At 63.5% G+C, this 14,873-nt stretch overlaps 1 protein-coding gene across 1 annotated transcript; it reads left to right on the top strand.

Moving 5' to 3' along the window:
- Window positions 1–2,482: 2,482 nt before the first annotated feature.
- PTGS1 (prostaglandin-endoperoxide synthase 1) lies at window positions 2,483–11,239 on the top strand. The gene is made up of 11 exons (XM_032200492.1): window positions 2,483–2,594; window positions 6,635–6,751; window positions 6,859–6,999; window positions 7,622–7,765; window positions 7,950–8,131; window positions 8,229–8,312; window positions 8,456–8,702; window positions 9,260–9,546; window positions 10,246–10,393; window positions 10,505–10,887; window positions 10,964–11,239. Exons 1-10 carry the CDS (start codon window positions 2,483–2,485, stop codon window positions 10,867–10,869), a joined length of 1,827 nt encoding a protein of 608 aa, XP_032056383.1. The 3' UTR covers window positions 10,870–10,887; window positions 10,964–11,239.
- Window positions 11,240–14,873: the final 3,634 nt, after the last annotated feature.

The following is a 14,873-nucleotide window of genomic DNA, read 5'->3' as shown; positions in this document are numbered from 1 at the left end:
TAAAGAAAAAGGAAGCAAAACTTGGGAGATGCCTCCCGAAGGAGGAAGAAAGGCGTGAGAGGAACGGGAGCAAAGCTGTGACCCCTGGCCACTGCTGAGAAAAGTGGAAGAGCGGCGAGAAAACAGCACAGGGAGGGTGCAGGAGGAGAGGGGAGACCCCTGGGGCTCCTCAGAGGTTTTCAGGAGAGCAGCGTGCGGGGCTGAAACCCTCTGGCTGGACCCCGACCCCCCCAGGCATCCTGTGCCACACGGGCCGTGCCCTTTTGCCACGGCACTGTGATGGAGAGGGCACGGAGAGGGCATGGAAAGGGCATGGCACAGGACCCACGGCGTCTCGCTCCCCACAGGGTGCAGGGCAGGGCTCAGCACCACGGCCCCGCTGCAGCTGCGAGCTCAGCCCAGCTGCGGCCACATCTGCGCCGCCCGCCCGGCTCCAGGGAGGCTCCCGCGGCCTTTCTGAAGTCACCGGGGGTGTGTGTGGGGGGGTGATGTTATTTTCCCAGTGCAAACCCCAGGCTGTTTGTACAATTTAGGAACTCGCATGCTCCATTTCCCAGCCCTGTGACCTGTGAAACTAGGGCCACGGTGCTGCGGCTGGCACAGCTGGGGGGTCCCAGGGTCCCTCCCACCTGTGCCTCCCCCTTTGGCACCCCCATCCCACAGCGAGGCGGGGAGGGGGTCCCTCTTCAAAGACAAGGCTTGCCAGGCCAAAAGAGATCTTTTAATTGCCCTGGTTTCCCACCAAGGCCACCCCCTGTCTGGGTGACACACCATGGATGCCAGCAGTGTCACGGCAGCACCGTCCCGCTGCCACCGCGCTGGTGCTTCCCCTTCCACCACCCTGGCCATGGAGGAGTGATGTTGGTGCACCTGCTGGCCAGCTCCAGCTCCAGCTCCAACATCTGCACTGCCCCTGCCTCGTTTCTTCCCTCGGAGCACATGAGAAGCCCGGGATGCTGCGTGCTGCGCCCCCACCCCTCCCACTTGTGCCATGGGACGAGCAGCAGCGTCCCTCGCCCTGGGCCTGTGCGTGGCGCAGGTTATAAAAAGTCCTGGCGAGACAGTGAGGCTGGGGCTGTTGCAATTGCTTCCTGTATTGTGCAAGCAAATGATTATTGAATCCTGATGAAAGGGAAGGGAGCGGGAGATGTGAACACTGTGGGCAGCCAGCTCCAGCCACCTCCCCTGCCGCCACGTGGGGCTGTCGGCGTCGGCCGGTCCCAAGCAGCGTGGGGCTGGCTGTGGGGCCGCGGGCTCGGCCAGGTCCTACACGTGCTGAGGCTGGGTGCTGGGCACGTGCGAGGGGGACAGCACCAGAGCTGGCAGGATGGGGAAAAAGAGCTTCTCTATGGGGTAAACCGCTTGGTTTCCTGAGCCAGCCCGCAGGGCTGCGGTGCCGTGGGGCCATTGGGGGCCGGAGGGGCAGGAAACGCTGGTGGCCTGCTGCTGGATGGAGCGCACAGAAACAGCCTCCAAATCCACGGTGCTGAGCTGCAGGGCTCAGCCTGAAGCACTTTGCTGCCAGGGCTCCAAGCTGGGCGCACCAGGAGAGCCCCACAGCACTTGTTTGGTGCAGCGTGGCTGCATTTCGTTTTGGGGAGCAGAAGCGTGGCACGAGCTTGGCACGTGTGCTGCCCAGTGGGGTGCTGGCAGCACCGTTACAGCAAAACCAGTCCCTCGGTGCTGGTCCCTCAGTGCCAGACTGCATTCACCAGGAGCAGCCAGCACCTCCACCCTGCTGGAGCCCACTGAGGGCACGCTCAGCTCACATTGGGGTCAGGCTGGTGCACTTGCCCACGGGGCACTCACAAACCCCTCTGCCACCCATCCCCGGCCACCCCCAGCACGGGCAGGTCACCGCCGAGAGGGACGACTGCGGCACGAAGCCGCCGTGGAGCCGCGTGCTCCTTCCCAGCAGCAATTTGGAGCCGGCTGTTCCAGCAGCAGCACCTTTCCACTTTCCAGTTCAGCAGGCTCCTGGCTCGGCCCTGCTGCGCCCCGCTGCAGCCGCTTCCACCGTGGGTGCCGGAAAAACGCGGCCACCCCCGGGGTGCCCGGGGCTGCCGCTGCGCTGCGGGGGGTGACGGCAAAACCCCCCAGGACGTGCCCTGGGGCTCTGCCACGGCCCTCTGCCAGCACGGGAGAGCACGAGCGGCCAGACACGGTGCCAGGCTCATGGTGCCACCGTGCTCTGGGTGCCACCGTGCTCAGGGTGCCACCAGGCTCCGGGTGCCACCACGCTGGGGGTGCCACCAGGCTCCCTGGGGCTGTCGCAGCGGGGGCTGCAGCGAGGAAACGCTCGGGGCGAGGGGACCGGGGAGGGGGTGCGGAGAGCCGGGGGTGGGCACGGCGATGCCGGGGCCGCGGGGACCGGGGCACGGAGGCGGCCCCGTCCCGTCGGGGGCGGGCGGAGGCGCGGCGGGGGCGGGGGCGGCGGGGCCGGGCCGGGCAGCGGCGGCCCGCGGCGGAGCTGCCTCTCGCCATGGGCGGTGGGTGCCGGCCCCGGGCCCCCCCGGCCGGGCTGCGGCTTCTGCTCGGCCCCGCGCTGCTGCTCTGCGCCGCCGGGAGCGCCGCGGCCGCCGGCACCGGCACCGGTACGGGGCGGAGGGGGGGGAGGGGGGAGCCCGAGGAGGGACCGGGCGGGGATGCGGGGGGGTTCGGGGGATGCGGGGGGGTCTGGGGGGATCCGGTTTGGGGAGGGGGATGCGCCGGGATCCGGCAGGGGCCGTGGACCCGGAGGGATGTTGCGGGGTGGGGGGCGCGGGGCTGGGGGCGCTGCCCCCGGGAAGGGCACGGGGGGAGAGCTCGGGGCCCCCCCGGATCCCCTCGGTGCTCCCGGCGCTGGCTGTGTCCGAGGGGGCCACGCGTGTGTCCCGGGGCAGGATCGTGCCCACGTCCCGCTGGTGCCCGGCCCCGTGGGATCGGGACATGGAGGGGAAAAGAGCCAGGTCCCGGGGGTCTCCCCCCATCTGCTGCCCACCCCCGGGGCCACGGGCAGGGGCTGGAGGAGGCCCCACGTGTCCGTGGCCGTGGGAGCCCCCCGGGGCCGCAGCCCGGGGCATCGAGGGGCACCTCAGCTTGCAGCCTCGTGGGCCACCTCCCTCCACGTGCTGCCCCGAAGCAGCTTCCTCCAGGTCCCCAGGGGGACCCTGCCTCCGGTCCTGCTTCCAGGAGATGATTTTCCTCCTTTCCACGGAGAAAAGCCCACCCCGGGTCCAGCTCAGGGAACTTCTTGGGTTTTGCAGCTCCCCACTAGCTCAGGCTGCGTTTGGTGTGATGGATGCTGCCCCCGTCTCCATGGCCTGGGGCTGGGGGGTGGCAGGACGTGGGTGCAGCGACCCAAAGGGAGCTGGCTGGGGCTGAGCGGGGCAGAGGGGGCTGCTGGAACAGGGCACGGCTTCCTTCCCCCTGCCCCGCACCCCTTCCCCGCAGCCATCCTGCTGGGACTTATCGGCGTTGAGGCGGCTGTTCCTGCCCAGAAACAATGCCCCTAAGGTGGAGACTTCCCTCTTTCGGCACCGTGTGTGTCCGAAACAGGAACATGAGCTGAGGGTTACGGCACTTCGAGGCATGGGATCGAGTGCTGCAGGAGGAGGAACAGCGCCCGGACCGACACGGGGCTGTGGCACCCCACTGCGGGTCCCGGCGGCAGGGCTGAGCACGCTGGGTGCCACGGGATGGGTCCAGGACTTGTTGGGGACACCCAACCCATGGTGGCTGGGACGGGCACACGCCGGGCTGGTGCAGCCACGGGCAGCCCCAAGCTGCCGGCTGCAGGATGGGGCCAAAGCAGAGCTCACCACGTGGGGAAAGAACCCGTAGCTGGGATGTACGCAAAGGGATGCTTATCTTCCGAGCTCTAATTAGCAAGGGAGATACCTGATGGAATTAGGGGAACTGTGCTGTGCCCCGAGGGGCTGCCAGCAGAGCAGATGGGCTGCGGGAGGTGTGCAGCTGGAGGACCACGGCCTTAATCTTGTGCTCAGATCTGCTCTAGAAGACAGAATAACAGGATGCTGGGCTTCGCCTGCAGCCTCCTGCCCGCTTGATGGTTGCTGCTCTGAGCACTTCTCAGCCCCTCGCAGGCTCCACCTTGCCTCTGAGCAGCGATGTTTGCTCCCCGTTGAGGTTTTTCCCAGGCTGTGAGCTGAGCCAGCCTGGTCCCGTGGCGTTTCTCCATTTGCCCCCATGGATATTGCCCTTGGGAGCTCGTCTGCAGCCTCACCCTCGGGGCTGTGCTTCTGTTCGAGAGCAAACCTTCCAGCAAAACAACCCCACAGCCCCTCCAGCTGCTCCTCGTGCAGGTCCCACACCGTGGAGGCCCCTGGATGCCAGCACCGTGCCCGGGGTCCCACCACGGGGAGGTCGGTCGGGCTCAGACCCCGCGGGTGCCTTCGTCAGAGCCGATTTTGATTTGTGCCCATTTCCGCCACCTGCGGTCGGGTTCCCTCCCCCGTCCCTGTCGGGGTTTTGGCTCCACTGCACGGAGGGGACGGCGGAGCACGGGCACAGCACGGGGCTGCTGCTGGGGCATGGCCACGTCCCCCCCCAGCCCTGCTGCTGGGAGCAGCCCCCGTGCATGGCCGCAGGTGCGGGAGGAGGAGCCGCCAGCCCCATGTGCGGCGCAGCTGCGGCCCTGGCAGGTTGCTGTCGCTGGCGGTGCGGTCACAAGTAGTTGCAGATGACAATCTGGCTCCGTGGCGTGGGCTGGGAGCAGCTCACGGAAAACCCAAGGAAACCATCCCCGATCCGAAAAACAAGCGTGTGAGCCGTTTGTTGTCTTCGCAGCCCGCAGCCGTGAGCAAGACGGGAATGTCCCACCGGGCAAGCCCGGCTCCAGCCCGCACATGATTCACCCCACGTCGCTTTGGCTGCGGTTTGCAGAGCGGATGTCGTCCCCCAAAACCTGGCATTTCTCAGCGCTGATCGCACGTGTTCACCGGCTCAGCTGTCACGGAGGGGGCCGCGATCCAGCGCGGGGGCTGGGAGCAGCTTTCTCCACACCTGGAGCCGTCCCGGCCGGATTCCTGCCCGGGGTGGAGAGAGGCCGGGAGCGCCGCGGGGGGCGGCTGTCGCGGGCTGGGACACGCCGCGTCCCCTCGCGCCCTTGTGGCTGGGACATGCCGCTCCCTCCCCACCTCGGGGCCCCCACGGCGCTGACACCGCTGTGACCCCAGCAGGAGGCAGCTGCCTGCGGGGCCCTGGCACGGAGCAGCCACCCAGCCCCACAGCAGCATCCCCGTGTCCCCCCCCCCCCCGAGCTGGCCGGGGCAGGGAGCGGGGCCGCTCCTGCAGATGTTTGTGGTGGAGCCAAGCGCGGAGCTACTGGCGCGGGAACTGTTCCGGGGATGCTCTGGCTGTGCTGCGGCACGGTAAAAGTTTCCGTGCTACAAAAAGCTGCAGGCGGGTGGTCTGAAGTTAATTTGTCTGAGATAAATAAGGACCTGCCTGCTGCCGCCCGTCTGGATGCGTAACGGAGGCTGGGATGGAAAGAGCTGGGATGAAAGGGAGCCCGAAGGAAGGGCTGGGAGCTGAACTCTGCGAGCTGCCCCCCTGTAGCATGAGGGGTTTGGGATCCCAGGGCTGAGAGCAGTTGTGAGAGCTGCCAGCCCCCAGGCAGCCCCCACCCTGTCCCGGCCCTGAGCTGCCTGGGAAACTGGGAGACTTTGCAAAATGAGCTTGATTTTTCAAAGATGTTCGTTTTTAGCTTCAATTTCCTATGGAAAAATGTGCTGCGCGTTGTGCCTGCCCACCTCCCCCAGCGTTAGAGCCTGGCTCCGGCCTCCAGCAGGACTTGGAGCCGACTGGGCTGAGCCCCGCAGGGCCGAGGATGCTGCAGCCACCCCCCGGTCACAGCTCCCGGAGCCTTCTGCGGGGTGGCACCGGGGCAGAACCCCGTGGGTGCCGTGGCTGTCCCCGCGTGTCCCCACCACCCCCGTGCCCCATCCCTCCAGTACACGCAGGGGCTGTTTTATCCCACCAAGACGTGGTTTTGCTCCTCTCCAGCTTTGTCATCCCCCGTTTGGGGCAGGGAAAGCAGCAGATAGCGGGGTGCCGGCGCTGCTGGGGCTGTGTCTCTCCAAGCCCCGACCTCCCACGCCGACGCCGTGCAGGGCGGCCGGGGAAGGTCCTGGCGGGGGGGCAGCGGCTCCAGGCCGCCCACGCGTCTGCAGGAGCCGGCCCCAACGCACTGCCCGGTGACGCCGGGGGGGCACCGGCAGCTGCTGGGACCCCGGTGGCCACAGGCAGGGCAGGACGGGGCCCTTAGCCCCTTAGCCCCTTATCTGGAGGCTGCAGCTGGGGCACGCGGGCAAGGAGGTGGCTGCGGAGGAAGCGGCAGGGCCAGGGCTGGAGCCAGGAGGAAGGAGCCCCGTGGTCAGCCCCTTCCACCCGCACACGGGGCCGGGGCAAAGCAGCCGCGTGCCAAAGCAAACTCCAGCCCAGACAATTGCCATTATTAACAAAGCTGACATTGTGTTTACAGGGGTTTGCCAGCTCCTGGGCTCTCGGGGCACAGGGACCCCATGCGGGATGCTCTGGCAGCACCTTTCGGCCTTTCTTTCTTTCCCAGCTGCGTTCGGGGCAGCGGTGGCGCCGTGGATGGCCGGTGACCTCTCTGTCTCTCTCCCTGCAGTGAACCCGTGTTGCTATTACCCCTGCCAGCACCAAGGGGTGTGTGTGCGGGTCGGCCTGGAAGGCTACGAGTGCGACTGCACGCGGACAGGGTACTTCGGGACTAACTGCACCTCGCGTAAGTCCCCCTCCTGGAGGAGCCCCAGCACCACACGGGCTGCATTAGCAGGGTGAGCGCTGCAGCATCCAGTGCTGAGCCGTGTGCCCGGGTTTGTCTCCCCCCAGCCGAGCTCTGGACGCGCCTCCACAACCTGCTGAAGCCCAGTCCTGCCTTCTACCACTTCGTCCTGACTCACTTCAGGTGGTTTTGGGACATCATCAACAGCACCTTCATCAGGGACACGCTGATGAGGCTCGTGCTCACAGGTGCGGGGGGCGATTCCCGGGAGGGGTTGGGACGGGTCCTGGGGCTGAGCAGGACTCCAGCAGCACCATCACAGGCAGGGGACAGCGGGGCCACCGAGCATCTCCTGGTGGCTCCAGTTTGGGGCCACCTCCCCGCGAGTCGGCCCGCAGGGGACATTAGCAGGGGGGGCCCAGGGGGCTGAGCCCCGCACGCACCGGGCTGGGAGCCAGCAGAGACACATGAGCTGCTCTCGGCACGCTGTGCTCCCCTTCCCGAGGGCTCTCCAGCAGACACAGGGAGCAGCTGGTGGAAATATGGAGCTGGCCCATGTTAATTCTGTCCCTACATTTATCACTTTGCGTAAATATTTAGGTTCCAGCTCTTGGAGCTGTAGGAACACATTCGCGAGGCTCCGGCTGTTGGTTTCCCCATTTCTGCGTGTTTGTCATCTAATTCATCATGCAGGAATCCACTTAGTGCAGCAGCACAACCCCCCTGCTCCTGCAGGGAACTGCAGCCCCTAAAAGGCTGGGTGTGTGGGGGGGCACAGCACAGCAGGACGTGGCCGGGCTCTGCCCACCACCTCCTGGTTCCTGGGGGTCTGGGTGCTGCCCCATGGCACTGACTGCTCTCTCCTTCCAGTTCGTGCCAACCTCATCCCCAGCCCCCCCACCTTTAACTCCAACTATGGCTACATCAGCTGGGAGGCGTACGCCAACGTCAGCTACTACACCCGCATCCTCCCGCCGGTGCCGGACGACTGCCCCACGCCCATGGGGACCAAAGGTACGTGCCCGGCGCAGGACCGGCACCGCAAGGCGATGAACACGGCTGGGTTTGCAGAGCAGCACCGGGTCCGTCCCTGCTGCAGCACCACCGCGTCCCAGTGCCCGTGCCTGGCTGCGGGGCTGAACCCGCACGGCACCGCTGGCACCCGCCGGGGCACCGGCGTCACCCCTGTCCTCCGCAGGGAAGCAGCAGCTCCCCGATGCCCAGCTCCTGGCGGAGAGGTTCCTGCTGCGGCACAAGTTCGAAGCCGATCCCCGGGGCACCAACCTGATGTTTGCCTTCTTCGCCCAGCATTTCACCCACCAGTTCTTCAAGACGTCCGGGAAGATGGGGCGAGGCTTCACCAAGGCGCTGGGGCACGGGGTGAGGGCACGATGCGAGGGCGGCCGGCGTGGGGCGAGGGGAGCTGGGGGTGGGCATGGCTGGGCTGGTGGTCCCGTCACACGGCGCTGTCTTGCAGGTGGACCTGGGGCACTTGTACGGGGACAACCTGCAGCGCCAGCACCAGCTGCGGCTCTTCAGGGACGGGAAGCTCAAATTCCAGGTACCACGTGGCACCATGTGCCAAAATGCATCTCAGTTCCGTGCTCCAAGGTTGTTCGAAGCCCACGTCCCTCTGGTAGCTGTCAGGACAGGATGGTTTTCTCCCCTCTTCCCTTTCTACCACCCCGTTCTTGTCTCCCCGAGGTGGTGGATGGAGAGGTGTACCCACCCTCGGTCACTGAAGCGCCGGTCCACATGGTGTACCCGCCTGCCGTCCCCAAGGAGAAGCAGCTGGCGATGGGTCAGGAGGTGTTCGGGCTCCTGCCGGGGCTCTGCATGTACGCCACGCTCTGGCTGCGGGAGCACAACCGCGTCTGCGACATCCTGAAGCGGGAGCACCCCACCTGGAGCGACGAGCAGCTCTTCCAGACGGCTCGGCTCATCCTCATCGGTGAGGGCCAGCGGCACCGCGGGTCCCCGTGTCCCACCTCCCACGGTGCTGTCGGGCTCTGCAAGGCCAGCCCGGCTTTAAAGGCTGGAGGAGTTCCTCTGGCAGCCTTCTGGGGATCGTTGGCTTTAGTCCATCAGAAAATTTACTTTTGAGCAATTCAGCCATCATTCTGAACTATTCCATTTTAATGGTCTGGATTTTGGATGGAGGCGACTGTGTGGAATTACAGTAGACTTACGAAAGACCCATGATGCCACCACACTGCCTCTAAGCTCCAGGCCGAGCTCAGCTTTCTCAGAAACCGTTTTGTTTTTGGCAAGCTGACTTTTCCCGGTGAAAAAGATAAATGACAGAAACTCCCAGCCAACAACAAGCCCGATGTCAGGCAGGTCCGGGCGTCAGAGGGTGCGGGGGTGCAGGGACAGGCTGCCGCGGAGAGCCTCGCTCAGCACATGAGTAACAGGGGCTGCCCCGAGCCCTGGGGGAGCCGGGGCTGATCCGGGGCTGTGGCTGCTCCTGCTGCCAGCTGACGCCTCCTCCTCTCGCCTCCTGCCCAGGGGAGACCATCAAGATCGTCATTGAAGACTACGTGCAGCACCTCAGCGGGTACTTCCTCAGCCTCAAGTTCGACCCCGAGCTGCTGTTTGGGAGGCAGTTCCAGTACCGGAATCGTATCGCGGTGGAGTTCAACCAGCTCTATCACTGGCACGGGCTGATGCCGGACTCCTTCGTCATCCAGGGGGAAGAGTACAGCTACGAGCAGTTTCTCTACAACACCTCCATGCTCCTGGACTATGGCGTGGAGGCCCTGGTGGAGTCCTTTTCCAAGCAGACCGCGGGGATGGTAAGGTCCTGCTCTCTGCAGCACGTCCCATGGGGGGCTGCGGGACCCTGGGCCCAAGGCATCATCAGAGCACAGCCACAGCCCACCCATAACAAATGTCCCGGTTGCGTGCAGCATTTGCAGCCTGTTCCCAAGGGCAGCAGGCAGTGTGTGTGTTGGGGAGTCCTCCCCACAAGCAGTGGGGTGAGGTTGGGTCTTGGCAGCCCCATTTGCTTGATCCCGGGACACTGGAATAAGCATCAGGGCGAAGCCAGCAGCGTGCGGCACCCTGCTGGGTGCAGCCTGGGCACGGGAACAACTCGCCTCACGCTGTTCTTTGCTGCCATCACATGGATGTTTTCTTCCAAGTGTTTACATCAATGCTTCTGACTTGGGCAAAGCGACACTGCTGACACACAGCCCTGCTGCTCTTGGGGTGTGCAGGCTCCCTCTGCGACCCCAGACCCCCAGACCCAGTGATCCCTTCCCTCCTTCCTGGCCGGTGGGACACTGCCATCCAGGGCTTCTCCTGCAGGAGATGGGCTCTAGCCCGAGCTGTGCCACCACCGGTCTTTGGCACTGCCCTTGGCTCCCCCTCGTCCCGCTGCGGCCGCGCCATGCCCAGGATGCAGGCAGGGAGGCTGGGCTGTGCCTCCATGGATGCTGGTGCCTCCCCATGTCTCACGTGAGCGTGCCCCTCCTTGTCTTCTCGCCCTCCAGATCGGCGGGGGGCAAACCATCAACGCCAACGTCCTGAAAGTGGCCGTCGGGGTCATCATGGAGTCGCGGCAGCTGAGGCTGCAGCCCTTCAATGAGTATCGGAAGAGGTTTGGCATGAAGCCCTACACGTCCTTCCAGGAGCTAACAGGTACGAGCACCGTGCTGCCAGCAGGGCCCGCAGGTCTCCCTCCTGCCACGTCCCCGTGCCCCATGGCAAGGCCAGACCCTTGCTGACGCGTCTGGTGTTCACCTGGTGCAGGAGAGGAGGAGAAGGCTGCAGAGCTGGAGGAGCTCTATGGAGACATCGACGCGCTGGAGTTTTATCCGGGCTTGCTTCTTGAGAAACCCCAACCCAACGGCATTTTCGGAGAAAGCATGGTGGAGATCGGAGCTCCCTTTTCCCTGAAGGGGCTTCTCGGAAACCCCATCTGCTCCCCAGAGTACTGGAAACCCAGTACCTTTGGCGGAGCAACTGGCTTTGAGATCGTCAAGACAGCATCCCTGGAGAAGCTGGTGTGCCTCAACGTGAAGAGGTGCCCGTACGTGGCCTTCCGTGTGCCGGACGCCGCGGCAGGAGGCATGGCCAGCAGCAGACGGGGTGGTGGGCCCTCTACGGAGCTCTAGCACCTCCACCCTGCACAGGTAGGGTCTGTCCTTGTCCAGGGCTTAGGGGAACAAGCCCCCCGCCCAGTGCTGAGTGTCTTCTTTGTCCCTGCAGGCAGCGGTGGGGCTGGGGAACCCACCCCGTGCCCGACAGGAGCAGGACCGACGATCGTCCACCCTGGGCAGGCTCCAGCCCAGCCCCACGCCAGCAGGGAGAGGCTGGTGCCCGCTCTGGGAAGAGCTCAAGAGCCCAGGAAGAAGAGCTGCCATCGCCCGTGCTCAGCAGAACTGTTCCTCTTCCCAGCCCCTGCCTTGTGCTAAGCCACGTTCGGGGCTCTCCGGGGATCCCCAGCACCCAGGGGTGCTCCCGGCTCCTCTGCTCCTGCTCAGCCTCAGCTCCCGCTGCTTCCCAGCACCAGCAGCCCCTCTTCTGCAGGGGCGTCCCCGCTCAGATGGAGAGGGGCACAGCACACAGGGAGCCCTCCCAGCCTTGTCTTCCACACGTGGCAACAAGGGAGGGATGGGGATGATGCGCTGCAGACGTCCGTCCGTCCTTCTTTCCTTTCTGGCCCAGCTCGGGCTGCGCTCTCACCTGGCTCTCCTGCAGCCTGCTCAGCTCTGGCTCAGCCAAGCCCAGCCCAGCAGCCTCATTTGTCTGGGCTGGGACAAACAAGCATCCCAGGCATGCTGGGTGCAGCGCTGTGGCCGTGCCAGCTGCCCAGCCCTGGGTCTCAGTGGGATTCCCAGGCCCCCGTGCCCCTGGCACCACGCTGGCCTCGTCACACACGATGCCACCTCTGTGCCAATCACCCGTTAAGGCTCTTGCACCCTATGCTCGTTACACTGCCCTGCACTAATAGCTGAGTAAATGGCGTCCCCCAAGGCACACTGAACTTGCTTGTCCCGCTCCACAGCTCGCAGATGTAAGCCATCGCCGGCAACGTGATGCGATCGCTGGAAGCCAGGGTCGCTGGCCTTGGTCCCAGTCAGATCCCAGAAAATGGACCTCTCGAATAAACATTGTTAAAAACCACTCTCATTTCCTCCAGCAAGTTTTCAAGCTCTCCCTCGGCAGAGCCAGGCCAAGGCAGGGTGCCCAGGGCCAGCAGGAGCTGGGAGAGCAGACGTCTCGGCGGCGCTGGTGGACGGTGAGTGCTCAGCCGGGCTGTCAATGTGAGCCGTGCTCACCAGCACCGTGCCCGTGTCATTAACCAGCTGTGTGAGAAGAAACAAGCGGAGCTTCCCGGCTCCCTGTGCCTCAGCAGGGGCCGTACCACAGCCTCCATGAAGGTTTTGGCCCCGCTGCTTCCCACCGGCCACCAGCGCCCCACAAACCTGCTGCTGGTGACGCAGAGCTTAAGCCCAGCACCGGGCACTTCTATCACGTGAAATCCACCCCTGAGGGCACAAACAGCCCCAGCTGCAGGCGAGGCTGCAGCTCCCCGCTGTGCTGAGTGGCTGGAGGAGCTGGAGGAACCCTGGTCCTGTGCTTCTGCTCTGCCCCTGCACTGGGGCTTGAGACAGTGAATTCACCAGTGAAACCTGGCAATACTGTCTGCTAGGTGAGCAGTGCTCCTGCTCTTGGTGCTCTTGGGTGAGAAAACTTCCACAAAAAACGCCCAGAGAAGCTGTCCCACCACATCCCTCCATCTGGAGGGCCTAGTCCCCTGCAGACCCCTGCTCTGCTGCACTGCACACGCTGCTGCTGAGGAAGGCACGGGTGTGCAGGACGTGCCTGGGCACCAACACACCCAGCCCACCACAGCCCAAAATGTGGTGGCTTCATGCTCCAGGGGCTGCCAGCCCGCCAGAGGGTCCCAGCCCTCACTCAGGTGGCAACACTGCTGAAAACCAGAGTGAGCAGCACCCAGGCTGGCTGCTGGCATCTCCCCGTAGGGGAACGCACCCCGCGAGCTGTGCGCTGTGCTCCCGCGTCACCTCCAGGGCACGCACACGACTGCCCTGGCTGTGCAGAGCTCCAGCCTCTGAGCATCCTTCAGCATCTGGTTAGCAGCACAAGCTCGGCTCGTTTCAGTTAGACCACAAACATCCTGCTTTTGTTTGTCGCTATCGCAGCCTGCCAGCACGGCCTTGCTACCAGCCGATAAGCGCGCTGCGGCCCGGCAGGCACATGGGGAGAGCTGCCTAGGTGCTCCCTGCCGCCACGGAGGAACATCCTGCCAGGAATAGTGCAGCTGAGGCAGCCCTGCCAAACCTGACAGAGTACAAACGGCGGCAGCTTGCGGCTCTGGAACAGCCCAGCATCACCCAGGGGGGCTGCCCAATGCATCCAGGGTTCAGCACGGAGCCGGGGGCTGCCGGACACCCAGCTCCGACAGACACCCAGCTCCGACGGACTCTGTTCTGCTGCTCCCTGCTCCTGGCCCGCCTAGAAGACGCCTTCATACAAGCACCATTTTTTAAACAAGCGCCTCCGGGGAGCACAGCTGCAGCTCGCCTGCCCGCGGGCTGATCTGGAGAGGAGACCGCTGCCACTGTGCTGCGTACGTGCGGTGCGCGAAACGGCAGCGCCAACATCTGCCCGTGTTTGTGTGACCTTTGGAGCAGTGATTCACCAAGCACAATGACCGGAGTGGACGGGAGGAGATCAGCTGCCCGCAGCGCTGCTGCATGCAAAGGGGGCCTCAAGGTGTGAGCTGTGCACGGCCATCACCTGGGCGGGATCGGGGGCATCCAGCAGCGTTTTCACCCTCATCTGATGAGTTCTTCAGCCAGGCTGGGGCACTTCACCAGGCACCAGAGCAGGAATGGCTGCTTGGATTTTTCAAGAACGGCATATTTTGAATGCTTTTAAGTAAGAAGATGTAAATCCACGAGCATCTAGCACTTTTTAGCTATGTTAAGATATTTATCTGTAACAATGATATTGAAGACAAAAAGCGTAATCAGCACAAGCTTTGATTTTTTAAAATCTTGTCCTTGGGGTGACAACCTGATTATCTGGCTCCGATAAAACATCAAGGAACCTTACAGTACTAATTCACTTCTTGGTGTCCCTGCAAATAAACCCCCAGAGCTCCAAAAGCAATGCAACGTGGCTGCATGACCAGAAGAGACAGATGCAGACAAGCAAACGGACAGCCCGTCAGGGGAGCTGTGGTTTTTCAGGCTCCACGGGTACACACAGGACTAAGCAGAGCTACACCAACAGGCAGAAAAAGCCCAAATCACCTTGGCCATATCTGCATGTTTGTCCTAGGCTTGAGAAGCAGCAGACAGAAAACACGGCACAGAAAGGACAGACTGCAGACAGAGCACGTAACAGCTCAGTAGAAGTCTTACTCACCAAATCCTCACCATGCATTACCTTGCTGTCGTATTTCAGATACACAGACTAGTGCAAATGTCTCAAAACATTTAAAGGTAGTAAGTACCAACCTTGTTTTCCAGCACCAGTTGTTTTCCTTCTGAACTCTCTTGCCCCACTGAAATAATGGATTTAAGAAGTCTTGCATTCATTTGATGCTGGTAGAACTGCATCCCAAAACATTAAAACCTGAGCAGTGCCTGCACAAGCTCTGCCACGGCACGAGAGAGGCAACCAACCCCGGTCGCTTTGCACTGACACTCCAGCCTCCCTCGACTTTCACATTTATAGCTCAGACCAGTTTCATCAGACGCACTAATGAAAGGAACAGAATTGCTGGTGGCAGTAGCTGGGGCAGGGAACAACTGCTAGAGCTCAAGGGACGTCACCCTCAGGCCGGTACCTGCCCAGCTTCGTAGCCCCGGGCTCTGCATCATCCACCAAGCCCCCAGGAGGCACAGGGTCAGCAGTTCTCAGCTAGCAGGGAGAGCTGGGCAAACTCTTTCCCAGCTTCTGCTGGTCCCTGAGAGCACTGAGGACTTTTGGCCCAGACAAGATAAGGTGCATTGCTAGAGACAAAACATTTGAGTGCATAACCCAATTCAGACAACCCACTTCAGACATCGCAGCCAACTTCTCTCTGCCACCTCCTGCACCAGAGCCATTTGTGGTACCAAAAATGCCATCACATTTCTGC

Source organism: Aythya fuligula, chromosome 19 (genome assembly GCF_009819795.1).
Source record: "Aythya fuligula isolate bAytFul2 chromosome 19, bAytFul2.pri, whole genome shotgun sequence".
Taxonomy (NCBI): Eukaryota; Metazoa; Chordata; class Aves; order Anseriformes; family Anatidae; genus Aythya; species Aythya fuligula.
Note: the sequence above shows the minus strand (reverse complement) of the source record. Positions and strands in the feature narration are given on the sequence as shown.